This window comes from Bactrocera tryoni, chromosome 1, assembly GCF_016617805.1.
Source record: "Bactrocera tryoni isolate S06 chromosome 1, CSIRO_BtryS06_freeze2, whole genome shotgun sequence".
Lineage (NCBI taxonomy): Eukaryota > Metazoa > Arthropoda > Insecta > Diptera > Tephritidae > Bactrocera > Bactrocera tryoni.
In genome coordinates, this window is record NC_052499.1 from 30,618,837 (window position 1) to 30,641,015 (window position 22,179).

The following is a 22,179-nucleotide window of genomic DNA, read 5'->3' on the forward strand; positions in this document are numbered from 1 at the left end:
CACCTCGTCGCATGGTGAATTTAAAAGTCGTTGTATTCACATGTGGCTTTGACACACTTCAGTGCATAATGTATGCACATATATAGTACATATGTATATCCTATATATAATATGAAGAAAATAAGTATAGAAAAACTATAACAACAAATATAATTAGCAAGAAATCCTTGTGTGAACTGAGAATGCCAACATGGATGCTCAGTGCATTTGGCTTGCCATTGACATTGAATTTTAAATTTGGGAATTCATTCAGTTCGAAATCTCAGTGCAGTGGCTGAACGTTCATTTCGGGGACCGTGTACACATCAAAATAAGCGAAAAATTTTGTGGCAAAGTGTGAAAATTAAATAGAATAAACATCAGTTTGAATGTGAAATGAACTTGTTGCCTTCTACGCGAGTAAAAAGTGATTGCTGACCTAATTGTATTCCAGAAGCCGAGTGCCACGGTAACAGCCGTTGAAATTCGGTCAGTTTCTTGGGCACTTAAGTATACAACCACAACTGCACTGCCTTGTGTTATTATCAATTCTTATTTTTTTCATAAATTTGCGACGTTGCATGAACGAAAACGAATGACCTCTGACGCAAATTGTTGGCAATTAGAGCTCAATCGACATTGCAATCAAATTGCCGTTAATGATTTGTTATTTGTTGTTTGTTTTTCGTTTATTAGTCGCTGCTGCTCGCGCACATTGTAGTTGCGTCGCTCCAATTAGGCCCTGACGATATTTGATGGATTGCGCACAAATTCTTGTCATCGCCAGCAATGTCAATTAAACCAACGAGCGTATTGCTATTTATAAAAACCGTTATGGTGATGCGTATACGCCACCGCTCCCCGCCAGTATTTTGAGTGAATTTCTCTTTTCAAGTGATTAATTATGCAAATACAAATAAAACGATTGCGGAAATAAAGCATTATGGCGAGTGGTTTGGCGCCATGAGGGGCTGTGCGCCACACATCGGCTAATGGTTACGTGGTGGGCGAAAATTGTAACAGAATACTGTGAAATTCGCTTCTTTTTTATTGTAAATGTATAATAAATGCGTTTTGGTCGCTAATTATGCACATCCGGCAGGGAAGGCATGCAACTTTAGTGCGCCAAATTAAATTGAAAAGTTCGGGCTAAATATTAACAATTTTTATAGTCGTGCCTGCTTATATGAACGGTGGTACATAAAATGGGCTTAAATCAATTATCAATCACATTTTGGGTAGGTAAGTTGGTGCACCATATTTTGCAAAGCCGTCATACCCACCAAACATTTTGAATTCTGTACAAAAAGTCACTTAGTACAGCGCCCATCGTCTGGCCAAAATCAACAGCCGTGTCCCAATGATGTGCCAGAGTGGGATCACAGAAGCACATACTATATACTTTTGAACTTGCTTATAGGTATATGTATGTGTATGCATGTACGTGTGCAGAGAATAAAAGTCGATGCTAAGCAAAAAGTAGATTTGAATGATTTATTCTAAAATTAAATCACGTGTCGTTGTGCATGATTTATTTCAATCAATTTAAATCAGAATAAATGGGAACCGTTCGCGCAGCTACCGCCCTCCTGCCAGTCTGTGCACACGAGTACCTCACCACCGGCGGTGTGCCCCTCCGTGCACGGAATGACAGAATGATTATGAACGATTTGTTGACGGCCACGCCGGAAAGGCAGGGGCGGGATGTAATGATTTCGTGTGCTGAATTCGTTTTAACATTTGATGTGCGGCGAAAATTCCAATTATATGTGGAATTTTAATGCAAATTTAGGCGTTAACTCGCAACTAAGCAAATAATTTACGCTTTGCCGACGGCGTTGCTGGGAATCTATTGATTCGGAATAGTTGTATTGGAAGTACATTTAGGTACTTTGGTTTTTGATTTGCAATTTAATTTCCGTAACACATACAGAAGCATATATAAATACTAATCACGCATTATTGCAGCGCAGGAAAACAATAACTTATTTAGTAGTCTTCTGAAGTGGCGGCATTTGCCTTCAAAAGCAGTTATATAGTCGAAGTTGTTTTCCTATTTGTTATATCTATTTCGTATCTGACAAATTGAGATTCGTCTTTAAATATTGAATAGATGTTATGGGAAGTGTGATAAATAGGGTCAGTATATTTTGGTTATTCCGCAAATTGAAACTAAAAATTGTCATTTGGGGCCGGATTTCAAAATACAGAGCGGCATCGGTGGATTATAAGATTTAAGAAGAGGGCTTATCCCCGCCTCTTAATAGGTTTAAAGACTTAAAGTACAGTTCTCACAAATAACTAAAGCTATTTCAAACGAACTTACCGAGAAGAAGTATTTCTAACATCCTTTAACACAATGATGAAATGGATGAAATCACACTCCCCAAATAACATATGACTAAACAAAACGTCAGATGACATTGCCGCACTCAACATAGTACGGATGGCGGAAGAAAATATTCCTGAAGATGAATAGAACAAAAAACAGGAGACAATATTTAAATACAAGTCTTTAAATTTTTATTATAAAATAGCGTCTTCGATTTACATGTGTTCTCAATAAGGAAGATTGGTAAGAGTGCTCCTCTTCTGGCTCAATTAGCCCTGGCATTGTTATTTTGATAAACTATTGTAAAACCTTATCTTGATATTACATCCCATTGTTGTGTTCACACTATTTGGTGCCCTCCATGAAACTACTTATCTCCGTTATGCTTTTTGTAGATAGACGTTCAAGGTTCGCTATCTGATGAATTCCACAAATTCGATGTCTGATTTGTGATAGATCTAGACACTCCCAGAGAAATTGAAGAATCGTTTATTTGCTCCCTTCGAGTTTGCAGGCATACCCATTTTTGATGCACGTTCTCCAAATAGTCAATGCCCGTCATGGTAGCATTAAGTCTGAATAATTTTTTCCCGGACCTATGTAATAAGTCCTTAGTTTTTTCTCCGTCATATTTTGGCCATATCTGCAATTGGTTGTAGATTTCCATAACTCCTCCTATTCCAACCACCAACCACTCTAATTCTTATAGCAGAAAGTGTTGCCCTTTTCCGTATGAAAATGTCTATGGGCAGTTGGTGCAGAGAAAATTTAACACATCATACGGGCATGACTTAAAGGCACCGGCAACCCTGCACAGCCTGCCCTCTAAATTACCAGTGCACCATATGCCCCAGCTTATGTTGAGTATCCCTTTGCACGTGTAAGACACAAATAAGCTTTCCTAATGCGTTTCTCAATATTTATTTTCCAAATCTATCTCGACATCCAAATACTTGGCTGTGAGAAATAGAGAAATTGTAGTACTACCGAGTGAGGAGAAGTTAAAATTGAGTTTGTTTGATTTTATTCGTGAATATCGTCAGTTCCTCTTTACTAGGGTTGACACCTAGTCCATGATTCGTGACCCATTGGTGTAACCTCCGTTAGGCTCTTTGCATAATCTCACTGATTGTGGAAAGGGACAGTTGAGTTGGAGTAGTACACCGCCCGGTGCCGCTACCCATAGAAGTAGGGAAAGGACACCTCCTTGAGGAGTTACATAACTTGTTCGTGAATCTGAACCTGTAATAATTGAATACATCTGCACACAATGTCGGCTATGCCGTCCTGCACCAGAGACTCAATGATCGTGCTTATCTCTATGTTCTTAAAGGCTCCTTCTATGTTCAGAAAGGCAGTCAATGTATATTGCTTGAGGTATTAGGACTTCTTTATTACATTTGCTACTTCGTCTAGGATAGTTTCTGTTGATCGACCTTTAATGTATGCAATTTGTGATGTCGATAAATTATCCGCGATGATTGACCTGATATGTATGTCCAATAGTCTCTCTACTGGATACTGGCCTTATATATCCTTTCAAGCCTTAGAACCATTGGTTCCGTTAAGAGTAATCCCAACGTGCGTATTCTATTTTCTTCTTGTTGACTGTGAGACCGGATAGTTCTACTATACTTGTAGCTTGTTCTGTATATTGGATGGTTCCTCGGAGTCCCACCGGTCATGAACGACCAACTATCTATTTCCGTCGATAATGTAAGATCCAGGACTTCCTCCCACCACGAAAATCTATCCGAACTTGGGAATATGAATGTTAGCGTATCGCCTTCATTACTTATACTTTAACTGCTATATGGTATGTACAGTAAGAGTGGACCACGTAGGCTGAGACTAAACAGAAACTATTTCTCTTTTGTTCCACCTTTACCACTGTGGTGACTGCTGTACTGTAAATAAAACCAAGAAATGCATTTATATATTTATTGCCGCCGTTCAGTCCTTTATTGGTGTCGTCTCTGGCCCAAGGCTCCTGTATGATGCTGATGATGCCATCCTCATTCATGAAGGTTATCAGGACTATACGAAAGCATTGTCGAGGGCCTCTTTCTCCGTGGCATCTTCATCAGCTGCTTTGTCGCCTAGAAATATCTTCATCCTGGCCTTGCGTATACCGAAGCTGATTTTGTTGACAGCATTCAATATAGTCTGTAAAGGCACTTCGCAGGAGGCTACTATAATCGGGCTGCTTGCTTTATATGACTATTCCTACTTAATAAGCTGCCACTTATCCATTCTGCGAATAGACTTTTTTACAGCTTTATCCAGCGGAGGAGTTTTTCGCCTGGCTCCTCTAGAGAGAGCAACTAAATGTGAGCACTAGGTCTGGATTATCGAGTACGTAGCTTAGAACAAGACACGATAATCTGACGTATTTCTCCAGCCATCTCTACTGAATGGTGTCCTGCGAGGAGGAGGACTGATCTATGAGTACACTTGGATGCTGTCCCTGGCCTCATCACTGAAATGCTCTGCTGTTATATTCAGCTCGGGTATTCAACGTGGGAACGGTTCTTTTTGTGTGAGCTGCTTACCTCGACGGTTTCCGTGAGAGGTTGCGACGGCTTCATCATCTGATTCCGTTACTTATATTAGTTAATCAATAACCACCCGCTGGTCATTCAGCCATCAGCATGGCTGTGGGTATCCTCACACTGCCCACAATAGATGGTAAAGCCGAGGGATATACATATGTATATCCATCTTCCCATATTATCGGAATTAGCTCCTAAGAGTAATGTGCGTTCCATTGGGGATGCACTTAATACTATTTCTTGAGTCTCATAGTCATAGACATATACATACAAGTATATACATAAGTTAAGATAAAGAAGAGCAAACCTGTTAATTTAAAATAACCGCGAGACGAAATTCAATGCGACTTCGTCACATCTCGTCTTCGATATTTAGTTTTAGTCATTACTAATCAAGCAGTGACGTAGTTTTACTTGTATATTATAAATACGAAAACCATATGATGACACTATTTCAGTAAATGAGTTAACTGGAACTCATGAAAATAAATTCACTCGCGTCGTAAAGACTTAACCATAATAAAGAAATATGAATTTATAGCCGACCGGTATTTAAAGCGATTTCACTTTGTTTATGTACTGACTCACGTTTATGCATACAACAAACCTATATAACGGTGCGGAAAATATTCATGTGGTTTGCATTTATTGCTACCAAATACCATAAATACATGATGATTGTGATGATTACTAATAGTTTAAATTTTAGTGCATCTTGTCCTTATATTCTTAGACTTTTAGTTATATCTCCTTCTCATAATTTAGGTACTTGGTATACGTATGTATACTCCGTCCAACTAATACGTCGACTACCTTTTTTCAGCCCATGTAACAGATATTTACTTGAGTTTATATTCTTGGGTATTACCATTGACAGATACAGAATATGCCAGTCCCACATTTTTTTAAAATACTGTAATTCATTTAAATATCGAAATTGTATATTTAAACCGCTAATTTCTGACCAGTTTGATGCTTTACTGCAGGGCCTTTTTAATGAGGTTGTTAGTATATTAGAATGCCCGTAAAGCAGGGGGAACAACGAAAGTCCATGTGAAGTTTTATCGTTCACGAACTCGTGTTTTACAGAGCCAATACCATTGTGGGAACCCAAACAAAGAACAACGAACTTATGAAAATGCAAAATTACTTTCACTAACGTCAAGGTTGTCAGACTGTCCAGTTCATAGAACAGGCAGTAAATCAATACAGGCAGTTATTAGTGAGCTCAGAGCTAGTATTGCCACTGTGCTATCGGAGTGAATGCTCACCTCCCTGAACTTCGTGCAGTACATCTTCCACCACCTTAACAACCACTTTCGCTTGAAAAACACTACCGTGATTCGGAGGATGGAGTCATGTGTAGAAGTTCACGCAAGTGAGGAAAGTTCTCTGATCGCCATTCACTTGGGAGTGGCCAGAAACGATTCTTTTACATATGACTCAAGCAGCTCACGACTTCCGGTCTTTGACCAAGTATCCTCTTGGTAGCCTAAGAACATCCGTTCGAAGGTGTGCTAAAGTGAGAAGGCGAAACATCCCCTGCATAGGGTTGTGCGCTGGGTTTGGGACCCGCCACGTAAAAATCCTACCCCAATGAAAAACGACAAAAAGCCTCGGATGAGAAACCCCTCTTTGGATGACGACCATGGCAAACGAAATAAGGACAACGATATCAGGGCATGCACCTGGAATGTCCGGTCCCTTAATTGGGAAGGTGCCGCTGCCCAGCTGGTTGATGTCCTCGTGAAAATAAAGGCTGACATCACCGCCGTCCAAGAAATGCGATGGACGGGACAAGGACAGAGACGAGTAGGTCCTTGTGACATTTACTACAGTGGCCATATAAAGGAGCGCAAGTTTGGTGTGGGATTCGTGGTGGGAGAGAGACTTCGTCGCCGAGTACTATCATTCACTCCGGTGAATGAACGTCTAGCCACAATCCGCATCAAAGCAAGGTTCTTCAACATATCACTGATTTGCGTCCACGCCCCGACGGAAGAGAAGGACGATGTGACCAAAGATGCCTTTTATGAGTGCTTGGAACGCACTTATGAGAGATGCCCCCGCCACGATGTCAAAATCGTGCTTGGCGACTTTAACGCCAGGGTGAGCAAAGAAGGTATCTTTGGCACTACGGTCGGTAAATTCAGCCTCCACGAGGAACATCCCCAAATGGGTTGAGGCTGATCGACTTCGCCGGGGCCCGAAATATGGTTATCTGTAGTACTAGATTCCAGCACAAAAATTCATCAAGCTACCTGGCTGTCTCCGGATCGAAAAACTACCAACCAGATCGATCATGTTGTGATAGACGGAAGACACGTCTCCAGTGTTTTAGATGTGCGTGCGCTCCGAGGTCCTAATATCGACTCGGACCACTATCTTGTTGCAGCCAAGATTCGCACCCGCCTCTGTGCAGCAAAAAACGCACGCCAACAAACACAAGGAAGGTTCGACGTCGAAAAGCTGCAATCACAACAGACTGCCGAACTATTTTCTACTCGGCTTGCACTCCTGCTCTCTGAGAGCACTCATCAACAACTCGGTATAAGGGAACTGTGGGACGGCATTTCAAACTCCTTACGTACAGCTGCATCCGAAACCCTTGGTTTTCGGAAAGTGCAAAAGAACAACTGGTACGGCGAGGAGTGCCGAGCCGCAGCGGAGAGAAAACAGGCTGCCTACCTCGCAACGTTACGATCGACCACAACACGTGCGGGATGGGATAGATACCGAGAACTGAAGAGGGAAGCGAGACGCATCTGCAGACAGAAAAAGAAAGAGGCCGAAATGCGTGAGTATGAAGAGCTTGATAAGCTGGCCGACAGGGTAATGCTCGAAAATTCTACGAAAAAATGCGGCGGCTTACAGAAGGTTTCAAGACCGGAGCAAACTCTTGTAGAACCCCAAAGGTGATCTAGTGACCGATGCCCAGAGCATACTTAAATTATGGAGGAACACTTCTCCAGCCTGCTGAATGGCAGAGAATGCACAACGCCAGGAGAAGGCGAACCCGATTCCCCAATCGATGACGATGGAGCAGACGTTCCATTGCCCGACCATGAAGAAGTTCGAATAGCAATTACCTGCCTGAAGAACAACAAAGCGGCGGGGGCCGATGGTTTGCCGGCCGAGCTATTCAAACACGGCGGCGAAGAACTGATAAGGAGCATGCATCAGCTTCTTTGTAAAATATGGTCGGACGAAAGCATGCCCAACGATTGGAATTTAAGTGTGCTATGCCCAATCCATAAAAAAGGAGACCCCACAATCTGCGCCAACTACCGTGGATTAGCCTCCTCAACATCGCATATAAGGTTCTATCGAGCGTATTGTGTGAAAGATTAAAGCCCACCGTCAACAAACTGATTGGACCTTATCAGTGTGGCTTTAGACCTGGAAAATCAACAACCGACCAGATATTCACCATGCGCCAAATATTGGAAAAGACCCGTGAAAGGAGAATCGAGACACACCACCTCTTCGTCGATTTCAAAGCTGCTTTCGACAGCACGAAAAGGTGCTGCTTTTATGCCGCGATGTCTGAATTTGGTATCCCCGTAAAACTAATACGGCTGTGTAAACTGACGTTGAGTAACCACAAGCTCCGTCAGAATCGGGAAGGACCTCTCCGAGCCGTTCGATACCAAACGAGGTTTCAGACAAGGCGATTCCCTATCGTGTGACTTTTTCAACCTGCTTTTGGAGAAAATAGTTCGAGCCGCAGAACTAAGTAGAGAAGGTACCATCTTTTATAAGAGTGTACAGCTGCTGGCGTATGCTGATGATATTGATATCATCGGCCTTAACACCCGCGCCGTTAGTTCTGCTTTCTCCAGACTAGACAAGGAAGCAAAACAAATGGGTCTGGCAGTGAACGAGGGCAAGACGAAATATCTCCTGTCGTCAAACAAACAGTCGTCGCACTCGCGACTTGGCACTCACGTCACTGTTGACAGTCATAACTTTGAAGTTGTAGATAATTTCGTGTATTTAGGAACCAGTATTAACACCACCAACAATGTCAGCCTGGAAATCCAACCCAGGATTGCTCCTGGCAACAGGTGCTACTTCGGACTGAGTAGCCACTTGAAAAGTAAAGTCCTCTCTCGACGAACAAAATCCAAATTCTATAAGTCGCTCATAATTCTCGTCCTGCTATATGGTGCAGAGGCTTGGACGATATCAACAACTGATGAGTCGACGCTGCGAGTTTTCGCGAGAAAAGTTCTGCGAAAGATTTATGGTCCTTTGCGCGTTGGCCACGGCAAATATCGCATTCGATGGAACGATGAGCTGTACGAGATATTCGACGACATTGACACAGTTCAGCGAATTAAAAGACAGCGGCTACGCTGGCTAGGTCATGTTGTCCGAATGGACGAAAACACTCCAGCTCTGAAAGTATTCGACGCTGTACCCGCCGGGGGAAGCAGAGGAAGAGGAAGACCTCCACTCCGTTGGAAGGACCAAGTGGAGAAGGACCCGCTACGCTTGGAATATCCAATTGCCGCCACGTAGCGAAAAGGAGAAACGACTGGCGCGCTGTTGTTAACTCGGCTATAATCGCGTAAGCGGTGTCTACGCCAATTAAGAAGAAGAAGATTCGGTAGCCTAAAGACCGGTTAGACCGTTAGCTCAGAAGTCCACCAAAAGGTTAACCTTAACCTTTCTGAGTTTTCAGGCGACAGAAACTTTCAAGAGTAGTCCCACAGAGCTAAAAACCTCGAATCGATTGATGAGTTCAATCGCACCCACAAAAAAAATCAAATTCATGTCGGGCGCAGTTAGAAGAGTTTATCAAAGCTTTATGCAATAAACCTCCCAGCTTCTATAGGTTTTGCACTCTAGGCGCAAAGCTTTCAAGCTGAAACTAACGTATCTGTGATTAGAAAAAGAATTGACTCTCATTTTTCAGAGTAAGGGAACAATTTCTTTAGAAGCTAGCATAACGCCAAGGATTTTCAACCTGCTAAAAGTCAAGAAAGAAGGAAATTTCCCCCTATTACAAATAGAAAGATTTTCACTGCATTTAAAACGATGGTTTTGCTTAAAATTGGCATCCCAGCCTCTTATTCTTCCAGCTCCTCCTCGTTTAACTTCTGCTAGAACTCTTTTCAGCAGCTCCGGAAGCCGTTTCCCCTAGTCATCATGCGCCATTTATGCCACGATAAGCCAGAGTTCCAGCCTAGCAGTGAAGATATCTTCGTTGCAGAAATCGGTAAAACAAAAACCCTAAATTCATTTCAACAAACAAGCTCTGGTTCTACCTGTTGTTGCTTGCCGCAAGGAGTTTGTGACTCTTTATTCTTAATCCAGAGATGTCGTTGCTGCCATGGTTCTTAGATAAAGGAAACGTCGGATTCGTTTCAAACTAGGCCAAGCCGGAGACGGCCATTGCGTGCTCAAGTTTAATTTGCAGGATCTTCTTCCTCCAAGCTCGAGTTTCACACTAAGGAAATTACAAGTATAAACTTTCCCTTAACAAAGCGGTCTATGTTTTCAAAAATAGGGCCTAAAAGTATCTTGATACCTTAAAGGGTACATTAAGTTTACTTTAATAACGCTTATAGAATAGATTATGAGACAAAGATAGATCCAAGTATTTCCAAGTTTGTTTTGAGTGAGTCATAAATATAATTATCTTTGAGACATGGCATTGTATATCGCATTTTAAAGTCAGGAAATATTCCACATTACAACTAGAGATTTTTATATACAACCGAAACAGTCAGTAAACAGGAGAATGTTACTATACTTAGACAGCATGTTGCAACATAACTATTTTTTATAGCACCTACAAATAATCAAATAGATTTAAATTTATACTTATGAAAACTTATGACTAAATGATCAGTATGTCGAACGATAACTTGAGTAAAAATTGAGATCTCGATGAAATTTAGTACACGTGTGCACTGGCACTGCAGATTTGCGTAAGAAGACCTGTCCGGGAGTTGCAGTTAAATGAAAATCTACAAAGTGCCATAGTAATATTATTGCATAGTTGCGAAGGTTTAAAATTTCTTTAAAATATGGATAGGGTTCCACCTTATAAAAGTCTTAACGTAGACACGTATCTTACAGTTACATCAACTAAAAATCCTTCTAGCACTTCTGTGCTACAACGGAGGGAAGCGGCTGTTAAAATCGTTCTAGATATAAACCCCATACAATTAATAAAATAATCCCAATAGGTTCAATTTTGTCCCTATGGTTTAGCTTACAACTATCTCAATAGAAGATATTCGCTAATAAAAATTGTCATATCGGTATGTACATATACATATACATATGTACTTCCCAACAACACTGATATAAATAATAGAAATTTGTGTTTGATTGTATTATAACTGTTTCAGTATATGTATATTAATAAGAAAACATATTTTTTATTCGTTCGCGGTTTCGTCGAACAATTACTGTCGCAATTATGTGCAACGTTTTTATACCCTTGCAACAGTTCGTACTTATCTCCTAAACCACTAAAGCTAAAATAACCAAATTTGCTTGGCATAAATTATATAAGAACCCTAACGACCATGTAACGGGAAATGGATGAAATCGGTTTATAACCCTGCCCTCTCCCCACATAAAGGTTTTCTGGGAAGCTACCAATATGAATTTATATCACAAATATATATCTCTTTTGAAGATGATTTTAGTATAATTTTAAAAGAAATTTATAAACTAAGTAGGTCTATAACTTTCAATATAAATTAATAAAATACCAAATCTTATTGATTTTGGCGAATAAAAAATGTTGAATTCTTTCGCAACATTCCTTAATATACAATTTTGCATGAAATTCTTAAAAAAAACAAATACCACTTCAAGAATTTAAAACTGTAACATGTTTTATTCAAACAAGTTGATTTAAGATTAAAAATATGACATAATAGTTATCCAATAAAAGTGTTCATTCTGTAGGAGGAATTCACGACTTTAAATGTTCCTTCCGTTCCTATGCCGTAGCAGTTTCGTGGGCCCTTCTACCGTGGTACTGATGGACCTTCTTCTCTGATCCTTGAATCAAATGTATGTAATATTTATAGAAAATTTATGGCAAAACGAGTTGACATACATAGATATGTATGTCTTTATTTCCAACAATAAGTTGAGCAATCTGAAACCTCGTTTGGTATCGAACGGCTCGGAGAGGTCCTTCCCGATCCTGACGGAGCTTTTGGTGTTGCTCAACGTCAGTTTACACAGCTTTATTAGTTTTGCGGGTATACCAAATTCAGACATCGCGGCATAAAGGCACCACCTTTTCGTGCTGGCGAAAGCAGCTTTGAAATCGACGAAGAGGTGGTGTGTGTCGATTCTCCTTTCACGGGTCTTTTCCAATATTTGGCGCATGGTGAAAATCTGGTCGGTTGTTGATTTTCCAGGTCTAAAGCCACACTGATAAGGTCCAATCAGATTGTTGACGGTGGACTTTAATCTTTCACACAATACGAACGTTAGAACCTTATACGCGATGTTAAGGAGGCTTATCCCACGGTAGTTGGCGCAGATTGTGGGGTCTCCTTTTTTATGGATTGAGCAGAGCACACTTAAATTCCAATCGCTGGGCATGCTTTTGAGCGACCATATTTTGCAAAGAAGCTGATGCATGCTCCTTATTAGTTTTTCGCCGCCGTGTTTGAATAGCTTGGCCGGTAATCCATCGGTCCCCGCTCCTTTGTTGTTCTTCAGACGGGTAATTGCTATTCGAACTTCTTCATGGTCGGGCAATGGAACGTCTGCTCCATCGTCATCGATTGGGGAATCGGGTTCGCCTTCTCCTGGCGTTGTGCATTCTCTGCCATTCAGCAGGCTGGAGAAGTGTTCCCTCCATAATTTAAGTATGCTCTGGGCATCGGTCACTAGATCACCTTTGGGGGTTCTACAAGAGTATGCTCCGGTCTTGAAACCTTTGGTTAGCCGCCGCATTTTTTCGTAGAATTTTCGAGCATTACCCCTGTCGGCCAGCTTATCAAGCTCTTCGTACTCACGCATTTCGGTCTCTTTCTTCTTCTGTCTGCAAATGCGTTTTGCTTTCCTCTTTCGGTATCTATCCCATCCCGCACGTGTAGTGGTCGATCGTAACGTTGCGAGGTAGGCAGCCTGTTTTCTCTCCGCTGCGACACGGCACTCCTCGTCGTACCAGTTGTTCTTTTGCATTTTTCGAACGTACGTAAGGAGTTTGAAATGCCGTCCCACAGTTCCCTTATACCGAGTTGTTGACGAGTGCTCTCAGAGAGCAGGAGTGCAAGCCGAGTAGAAAATTGTTCGGCTGTCTGTTGTGATTGCAGCTTCTCGACGTCGAACCTTCCTTGTGTTTGTTGGCGTACGTTTTTGGCTGCAACAAGATAGTGGTCCGAGTCGATGTTAGGACCTCGGAGCGCACGCACATCTAAAACACTGGAGACGTGTCTTCCGTCTATCACAACATGATCTACCTGGTTGGTGGTTTTTCGATCCGGAGACAGCCAGGTGGCTTGATGAATCTTCTTATGCTGGAATCTAGTACTACAGATAACCATATTTCGGGCCCCGGCGAAGTCGATCAGCCTCAACCCATTAGGGGATGTTTCCTCGTGGAGGCTGAATTTACCCACCGTAGTGCCAAAGATACCTTCTTTGCCCACCCTGGCGTTAAAGTCGCCAAGCTCCAAGCGCCTATAGAAGGCATCCTTGATCACATCGTCCTTCTCTTCCGTCGCAAATCAGCGATATGTTGAATAACTTCGCTTTGATGCGGATTGTGGCTAACACCAAACTTGCGCTTCTTTATATGGCCACTGTAGTAAATGTCACAAGGGCCTGCTCGTCTCAGTCCTTGTCCCGTCCATCGCATTTCTTGGACGGCGGTGATGGCAGCCTTTATATTCGCGAGGACATCAACCAGCTGGGCAGCGGCACCTTCCCAATTAAGGGACCGGACATTCCAGGTGCATACCCTCAATTCGTAGTCATTATTTCGTTTGCCATGGTCGTCATCAAAAGGGGGGTTTCTAATCCGAGGCTTGTTGCTTCCTTTCATTGGGGGTGTTTTTTACATTACGGGTCCAAACCCAAAGCACAACCCTGCCGGGGGGTTGTTTCGCCTTCTCACTTTAGCTCGCCTTCAAACGGATGTTCTTAGGCTACCCAGCGGATACTTGGTCAAAGACCGGAAGTCGTGAGCTGCTTGGGCCATGTGTAAAAGAATCGTTTCTGGCCACTCCCAAGTGAATGGCGATCAGAGAACTTTCCTCACTTGCGTGAACTTCTACACATGACCCCATCCTTCTGCCCTTAGGCCTTAAAAAATTGTCGCTTGAAAATTTAGCGACTATGAAGAGGAAACCGCCGAGATCAACAACTATTTTGAGGTAAAAGACCAATTGTGTAAAATGATAACGAAAAGTTGAAAAATCACTGCAATAAAATCGACGCTACAATGCAGAAGTTGGAGAATTGGTGGAATGCTGTATCATGTATGACATAAGTATACATATATGTAGTATATACAAGTATGTTTGTATTAGGCTCACTTTTTTGTCTATTGCATTTGATGTCTTCGTTTTCTGTGCTTTCGTACTATAATACTAATTTTCATACTCATGATACTTATGTATACAAGAACCACAAAATCATTAATAGCGTTTAAAAGTACTTATATGCGAAATCGTTATTCGAAAAAAGATTTTATCCATTATACCTTAAAAAGTTAATAAAATTTGTCGAGATTTTTGGAACACTGAAAAGGAACGTCAGAGACTCTATAAAGTACATACATACGTATGAATGTAAAAAATCATATTTAAGTATTCAACCAGTATATACATATGTATCTCTATTCACTTAAGTAATCATCATGTACATATGTATAAATTGCATTAGTGGGATAGCTATCCCGAACATATGAAATAAAAATAACCGTTTACTTGTGTAATACTCGTATACAAGGTAGTTTATTAAGAAAATCTTTCACTTTATATAAGCGATATTTTTCTCAAAGCTAAATGCTTATTTGTTTCGGAGGTCCATGAAGGCAATCGAATTGAGCGGGATCGTATGTGGTGCTAGCTGCAGCGCGCGGAATGGGTGTCGCAAAACGTATGTATGTATATAAAACGAATGTGTTGAACGTGCTCAGGGGACCATCCTTTATGTTGAGTGGGTTGATGTAGAAGTGTGATGAGTTGTGTTGGTGTTGTGTTGCGTGGTGATGTATGAGCATGGTGTCATCGGATGTGGTGTATTGTGCAGTGTTTTCTTAGGATGCGCCAGTTTTTCTGGGTAGAGTGGGTGGATGCTTAACTCATTTAAACAAATCATATTGATATACAAGTATACGAACTAGTCTCTCCGTTTTTGAGATATTGATTTGAAATTTCGCAAACTTCCTATTCTCATCAAGAAACTGCTCATTTGTCGGAATCGCTGATTATTATTATCCAACGTATCGACACAATCTGCGAAGAAATTGTTCAGATCTGACTACTATAGCGAATAGCTGTTGTGCAAACTGACGGATCAAAATCAAGTTAAAGATCTTTTTGTACTCTCTTATGCTATAAAAAATGCCCCTGGTATTATACATTTCTTTGATACAGTTTGTGAAAAATACGAAGTATGGGTAAAGAGACCAAGTTTCTGAATAAAATTATTAATTTTTAAGCTTAGAACGAAATCATGTGCTTACATACACATACGAAAAATTTGTAAACAAGCATTCATGCCTGTACATGACACATTTGGCTACGCGACATTGCATTTTCGTATGTCATTATTCCAACGCGGCATTTTGTTTCGTTTGGTGTCCGTAGAATTGTCAAAATGAGTGTAGCAATAGGTGGAACCTTGTCACAGACAATTGTCATTAGCAATCGTCTGTCTGGCTTTCCACCGTATTGCGGTGTGAATGTGTGCCTAACGGTATTCTGCCTATCGACATTTTCAATGCACGTCAAAGCTATTTGTCACATGGCATCAATGAACGTCAAAATCGACGAATAGCAGTGCCAAGAGTATAGACAAATGAATACACTCGGATATACACAGCCACACATATTTACATACATCATATGAATGTTTGTAAGTATGTACTTGCCTCGCCACCAATCTACTTTTCAACCTCAATTTCAACGTCACTGTGTGAGAGAACTTTTCTCTGACGGTTTTACTTTGCTATGACTGCGGAAGAGGTATATGTGTGTCATTAAAAAATGTAAAAAAGTAAAATGTTTGAAAATAGTCGGAACGTACTAAATCAACAATTACAAGAACACTTGCGATAAGCACGAAACGTAACGAAATTAATTTGGACACGCATACCCATACACACAAATCTACACAAATATCTGCTACGCACCGAGCCTCTAGCACATTGGAGTTAAAATAAAGTGATAAGCAGAGGGGAGGACATACACACATGCCGCAAATTCCAATTGGCTTTCGGCTCGAACGTAGGTTGTGCGCCGCAAATCACCCGATCGCAGCAGCAGCGCGGACCTCAAATGAACTTCCGCAATTATTTACAATCCCATTACATTAGGTACGAACTTCGTGGCCGCTCCCCGCCGGCCCTTCCCTTTGGCTGTGAAATGTGTTGGCCGACATGTTGCAGCATTGCCGGGTGTATGGCCCGACCCTTTCGACGTTCTGCCGTTCAATTATGTATCGTTGCGGTTGTTTTGGCTGATTATTTGCTGTTGGCTCTTAACTTCTCAGCGCCGTCTTCCGTAGCAGTTGCTGCTCTCATACTTCGTTTCATTTCTTTTTCAGTCATTGTCACAAATTAGTTCGAACTGGCGGTGGCAGAAAGCAGACGGCTGGCAGCTGTTTACCCTCACTGCACAGTTTTCGCACTCGTGGTGCTTACCTTCGTCGAATCGCCCTCGTGGGACTGACGAAAGTACCACAACGCGCTCGTCGCAATACACAAACCCACAGTGTTGTATTTGTTTACCTGCTGGATTGTTGTTGCTTTTTTATGACCATTTTTTTTTATTATCACTACCGTTTACTCAAGTGGGATATCGCGTCGGTGTCGAAGGCTTCCCCTGTCTCTCCATCTGTTTGTCCCATTCAATCGTTTGTGGTGCACACTTGTTGGCTGATTAGAGACCGTTCCTTCGCTTGCCACAGTCTGCTGCATACGGTGGATTTCCGTACCTATACGAACCGCCGACTTTTAAAGGGTCGCACTTTCACCCTCCAGCGAATTCGTAATCAGACATTCATCAATTGTAATCGTATAAATGTTGCATGTGGCACGGCACACTTTTCTCCCGTTTATTGTTTTTTAAATATAGCACAATGTTAAGTTGGAGAAAACCGACTGCATGCGATTTAATAATTGCCACAGACAGGTTTGCACCAAAAATGGTTTATTTTCAATTTTGTCGCAAAGTTGGAAGGGTGAGATATTGTTGTCGTAAGCTTGCCATTGGCCTTCTTTTACTATAAAATTCAGATAAACAGTCCCACTTCGTTATACGTATATATCCGAATACTATATTAAATATTTTATTGTAATAATATAGATATTTTTTTACGAATAAAGTCAAAAAGTTGTTGACTATATAAGAGCTCCGGGCATTGAACTTAAGTAATTTATTATGGATACAATAATTTTCTACATATAAGCCTATAATTGATATTTTTTGACTTTGAGACTTATTTATAGCCATGGTGAATCTTAAACCAGTAGACTTTCTGAAAGTTAACGTAGATTCTGACGGTGGTATCGAAATTGCTCTGTTAAACTTCCCAGTGAAAATAGTACGCTTGAAAATAGTTCCAATGACCCAAACTCAAAGAGGTTTTCAAAGGGAAGGGACTGATGATACCCCGGTGCTGAATCCGCCCCAAGGCCCAAACTACAAAAGGAGTTCTAGACGGATGGCAAAGGTGATTATCAATGCAAAAAGGAGTATTAAGGGGACTTTGTTTCGGAAATTTCAAACTTAACTCTTTAGGAGTTTATGGCGCACAAATAACGAAACAAGTAAATTTTATATACCATACATATAAAGATGTAAACTAAAAATACACAAGTGATCGATTATTGGATTTTATTTAGCATTTCGTAAGTTTTAGAAAATTGTCCAAAAATGGCTCTAAGTATTTGTAACTGTATTAAGCAACATTATAGATACAAAGAAACTTTGATTCATTGAATTCGTTAACGTTGGGATTACCGTAGAAGCCAATGGTTTTTTGATAAGCTGTTAAGTTAATTTGATTTTAATTTTCTCTACGAATTTGTAAAGCAGACAAAATAAAAATGTTGTTCTTTCACTCTCCAACAGAATCCAAGAAAATGTTTCGGAAGTTCTTAGAATTCACAAACCGATATAAGATTGTACGTGGCATGCTCTCTTATGGAACGCTATGGCCTTGCGGTTGTCTTATCGAACAAACCATAATCGAAAAACGATCATTCCGAAACTACGACTGGATGAAATGTCTCAAGTAAGTGCATACGAGTACTTATACCATCCGTCTGTCGCCACAGAAATGCAACTAGTTATCAAATCATTGTAATCTCTCATATACACAATTTTGTTTCCCAACAGGTTCAGTTTATTCGGTGGCCTTTTCATGGGACCTACAATTTATATGTGGATACGACTGGCCGGCGTCATGTGGCCCCGCACAGACATTAAGTCATCACTTTGCAAAGCCATTACTGAGCAGGCGGCCTATGATCCGTTTGCGATAAGCACGTTTCTCTTTGTTATGAGCCTTCTGGATGGCCGCACGTACGAACAAGCCAAGCAGGAGGTAAGAATTGAAATCTCACCCAGATGATTCATAGGCACACACAACCACACTTAAGCCAAACCAAATTTCGTTCGTTGTTACGGTTTGTATAAGGCAAAACGGGTGTTCAGGTAGACACACATCCGCAAATGTATATGCAAGTGCACCTCTACAGTTCTTAACTGTTAATATACCATATGTACATACATATGTACCATACATACTCGCGTACATAAGTACGTTGTTTGTAGCCTTTGTTTTTTTTTTGTTTCTTTTTGAAGTAAGTCAAGTATTGTGCGTCTATCCGAAAGTTGGTTCGTTTAGGTATTTGCCTTGTAAAGCAATGACAAGCATTTGGCACCTCGTCACATCCCCTTTGCCGGTAAAGATTAAAACACTTATTGACTCCTTTGCTTCTAATTCGTAAACTAGGTAATCCACTTGTACTGGGGGTCGTTCGGTCGTCGTCGATCACACCAAGTGTACTTGTACGAATCGTCCATTTACAGTTGAACACGTTGATGCCAAAGAGAGTCAAGACTAGTTGAGGCTTCATTTATGTTTAGGTAATTGGAAGAGAATGATGGTGAATTGACGTGTTGGAGTGATCTGAGGCGTAGAGTTTAAACTTCGAAGACAAATGGTGTATATATGTACATATATTTATGTATATAGTGTATGGAAGTGTATCAGTATCAAGAAAAAAGGTGGTCCAAGTTTTTGAAGCAAAAAGGATATCTGCGAAATTTCCGATTGAGATCTCAAAAAATGAGGAGCTAGTTCGTGTATATACAGCCAGATGACAAAGTTAACTCGACTCAGCTTATCATTGATAAACATATATTTTACAGGGTCTTGACGTTTCCTTTTGGGTATTACAAAACTTTGTCGTAAGCTTACTATAGCCTGTTCAGGGTATAATAAGCTGAAAAATTTAGTGTAATATACATTTTTTGTGGGTTTAACTTTCAATGTAGGGGCCAACGAAAGCGGCACACCAAGTATGACGATATTTCCACTTTCCAACACAATTTTTGTCGAATTTTTTACTGCTTGATAGATAGATTCAAAGGACTTTTGGATAATGACAACGTCGTGCAACGTTTGAATCTCAGAGGTAAACTTGATCACTGGCAGTGGCAGCGGAAAGAAGCTAAAGTCAAAAGACAACAACTTACCGTCTACTGCATTGGAAACGTTGAAGAACTACGATGTAGCCCAAAAATGATAGTTTTCTTCGCATATTCTGCACACTCCTGCAAGAACTCTGAACGCTTTTTTCCGACACTTTGCCGCATGTAAACGTGGATGAGGACGAACATGCTTCACGATAGATTGATCGGCCTGGCTCTGCTGCACATTGGAAGGTCGATTTGAAATCTTTCCATCATGATATTAAACTGTATAAAGTCTACTATATTTAATATAATAATCTTCATGTTTCAAGTAAATAAAGACAGTAAGAAACAACATCTCTAGGGACATTTGTTTTAAAACCACACTAGGATTCAAATTTTCAATTGTTTAAAAGATGAATAATGTTTCTGCTACCTTATTGTAATTCAGTTTCAAATATATTACTTATTCTCCCGTTGCAGGTGAGTGACAAATTCTTCGAGGCCTATCGAGTGGGCGTAATTTATTGGCCTTGTGTGCAAACAGTGAACTTTGCCTTTATACCGCCTCGCAACCAGGTTGTCTTCACGTCTTTCTTTAGCATGTGCTGGACGACGTTTCTGACATATGTAAAGTATTTGCAAGGACAAGCCATCGAATTTGAACACCCTGATATTCACATTCACTTCACACATTAGCTTAAAAAGAAAAAAGAAAGTTTTAGCTGTTAACTTAAAATAAAATAAAGTTGAAATATTTATTCTCCGGCTTCCATATTTCATTTTATTAATTAATTGCTTTTTAATAGTCTTACAATCTCATCGGTAGAGTGAAACACGAGTTCCATATGAACGTTTGAAAGACTGTTGTACATATGTACATACATACATATGTATAAACTAACAATAAATATAGAGCAATGCAATTTCTTATATGTACATTACTACAGGACTTACATACATACTTACATATACATATATACATAGATTATAACGTTGAGCTCGAACTCTGCTGTTCTTTACATATTTGCCGCAGCGCCAAGAAAACCTTGTCGAAATTTCTATGGAAACTTGAACAATTGGCTTGAGGGGGTTGAATAAAGCAAGCTAGAACATCCCCTTTCCTCAAACATACATACCTTATAGCGTTTTTCGCTTATACATACATAAATTTATATCTTACCTCCATTTTGGCTTTGTTTTTCTTTTCAAAGTGTGTGGAAAATCATTAGTAACTGAATTACGTGCAGGGATATATGGGCAAAGGCAATCAAAATAACAATAACAATGGTGAGAATTGGTTTAAGCTTGATATTTCAGTGCTACCTCCAGTACAGCATCAACGCGACCTAAGAGCTAACAGAAATTAGGGCGAATCATGCTCATGTCGGCGCGTGTTCACACTTTCTGCGAAAATATTCAAATTCCTATTTTCATCTCGCCATTGCTGGGTGGAGTATATGCTTTAATGTGCGCAATTATTAGATTACTTCAAGTTGAGCAAGTAATCCTGACAAAAATTTCTATCTAAGGGGCTATGGGAACGGTGCTACCTCCACGAAGATATTAATTTTGAATTCATATTTCGACTCCCTCTATCAGCTAAGCATTTCCTCTACTGTCACTTCCTCGTACTGTTTTCGGTTTTATTTATGAAATTTGGGGAGAGGGTGAATATTTTACATGGGTCGTCTTTGTTTGTGTATTTAGCACTAAGCTCTTTCTTAGCGGACGGTCAATGTGGTATGTGAGTATCACGTTTCGCTTCATCTCAATTTACACACATTTGCGATGAATTTATTGCTTTGCGACGTTTTTATACCCTGAGCAAGGGATATTTAAATTTGCCACTAAGTTTGTTACACCCCTTAAAAAAATTCAAATAATCAGCGTCTCTTTTGTAAAAGTCGCCGATATGGAACTACTATAACTTTTTTTTTGTGAAATTTATTCTAGCTTCGCTGCAACCGAAGTTAACGGTTTCTGTTTCCGACATATTTATTATATATTAAAGTCGACCTAATTGATTGAAATACAGGTATGTACATGTGTGATAAGGTCGGCTGGAATCTCGGAATTCACTATATCGAGTATATTGCGGTTAAGGGAAGGTCTGGACTGATTGTATTAACAATTGGCATTAATGATGTATTCCTACCCTGACTAAACTGGAACGCCTATGATTTGTAAATAATAGCCAAATTCATTCTATGTAATACAAGGGAGCTTGTGGACCGATTTTACAAATTTCAGCATGAAATTATAGTGCACCAAATATTATACGTTCACATAATTATCCTAAGATATCTTTCACATTGACCAATATATACGGTAGATATGTATAGTAAATGCAAAGTTTCAAATTCGTATAATAGTTATATGGAGGCTAGAGGTAACTTTCCCCGAATTTATATATTTTTGGCATTATGGCGCATTATTACCTGAAAAATATTTT

General features: G+C 40.3%; 1 protein-coding gene across 1 annotated transcript; it reads left to right on the top strand.

The window, feature by feature from the left end:
• The first annotated feature begins 254 nt into the window (after positions 1–254).
• On the top strand, positions 255–20,497 carry LOC120780416 (mpv17-like protein 2). Its single transcript, XM_040112698.1, has 4 exons — positions 255–468; positions 18,156–18,318; positions 18,423–18,630; positions 20,208–20,497. Exons 2-4 carry the CDS (start codon positions 18,167–18,169, stop codon positions 20,421–20,423), a joined length of 576 nt encoding a protein of 191 aa, XP_039968632.1. The 5' UTR covers positions 255–468; positions 18,156–18,166; the 3' UTR covers positions 20,424–20,497.
• Positions 20,498–22,179: the final 1,682 nt, after the last annotated feature.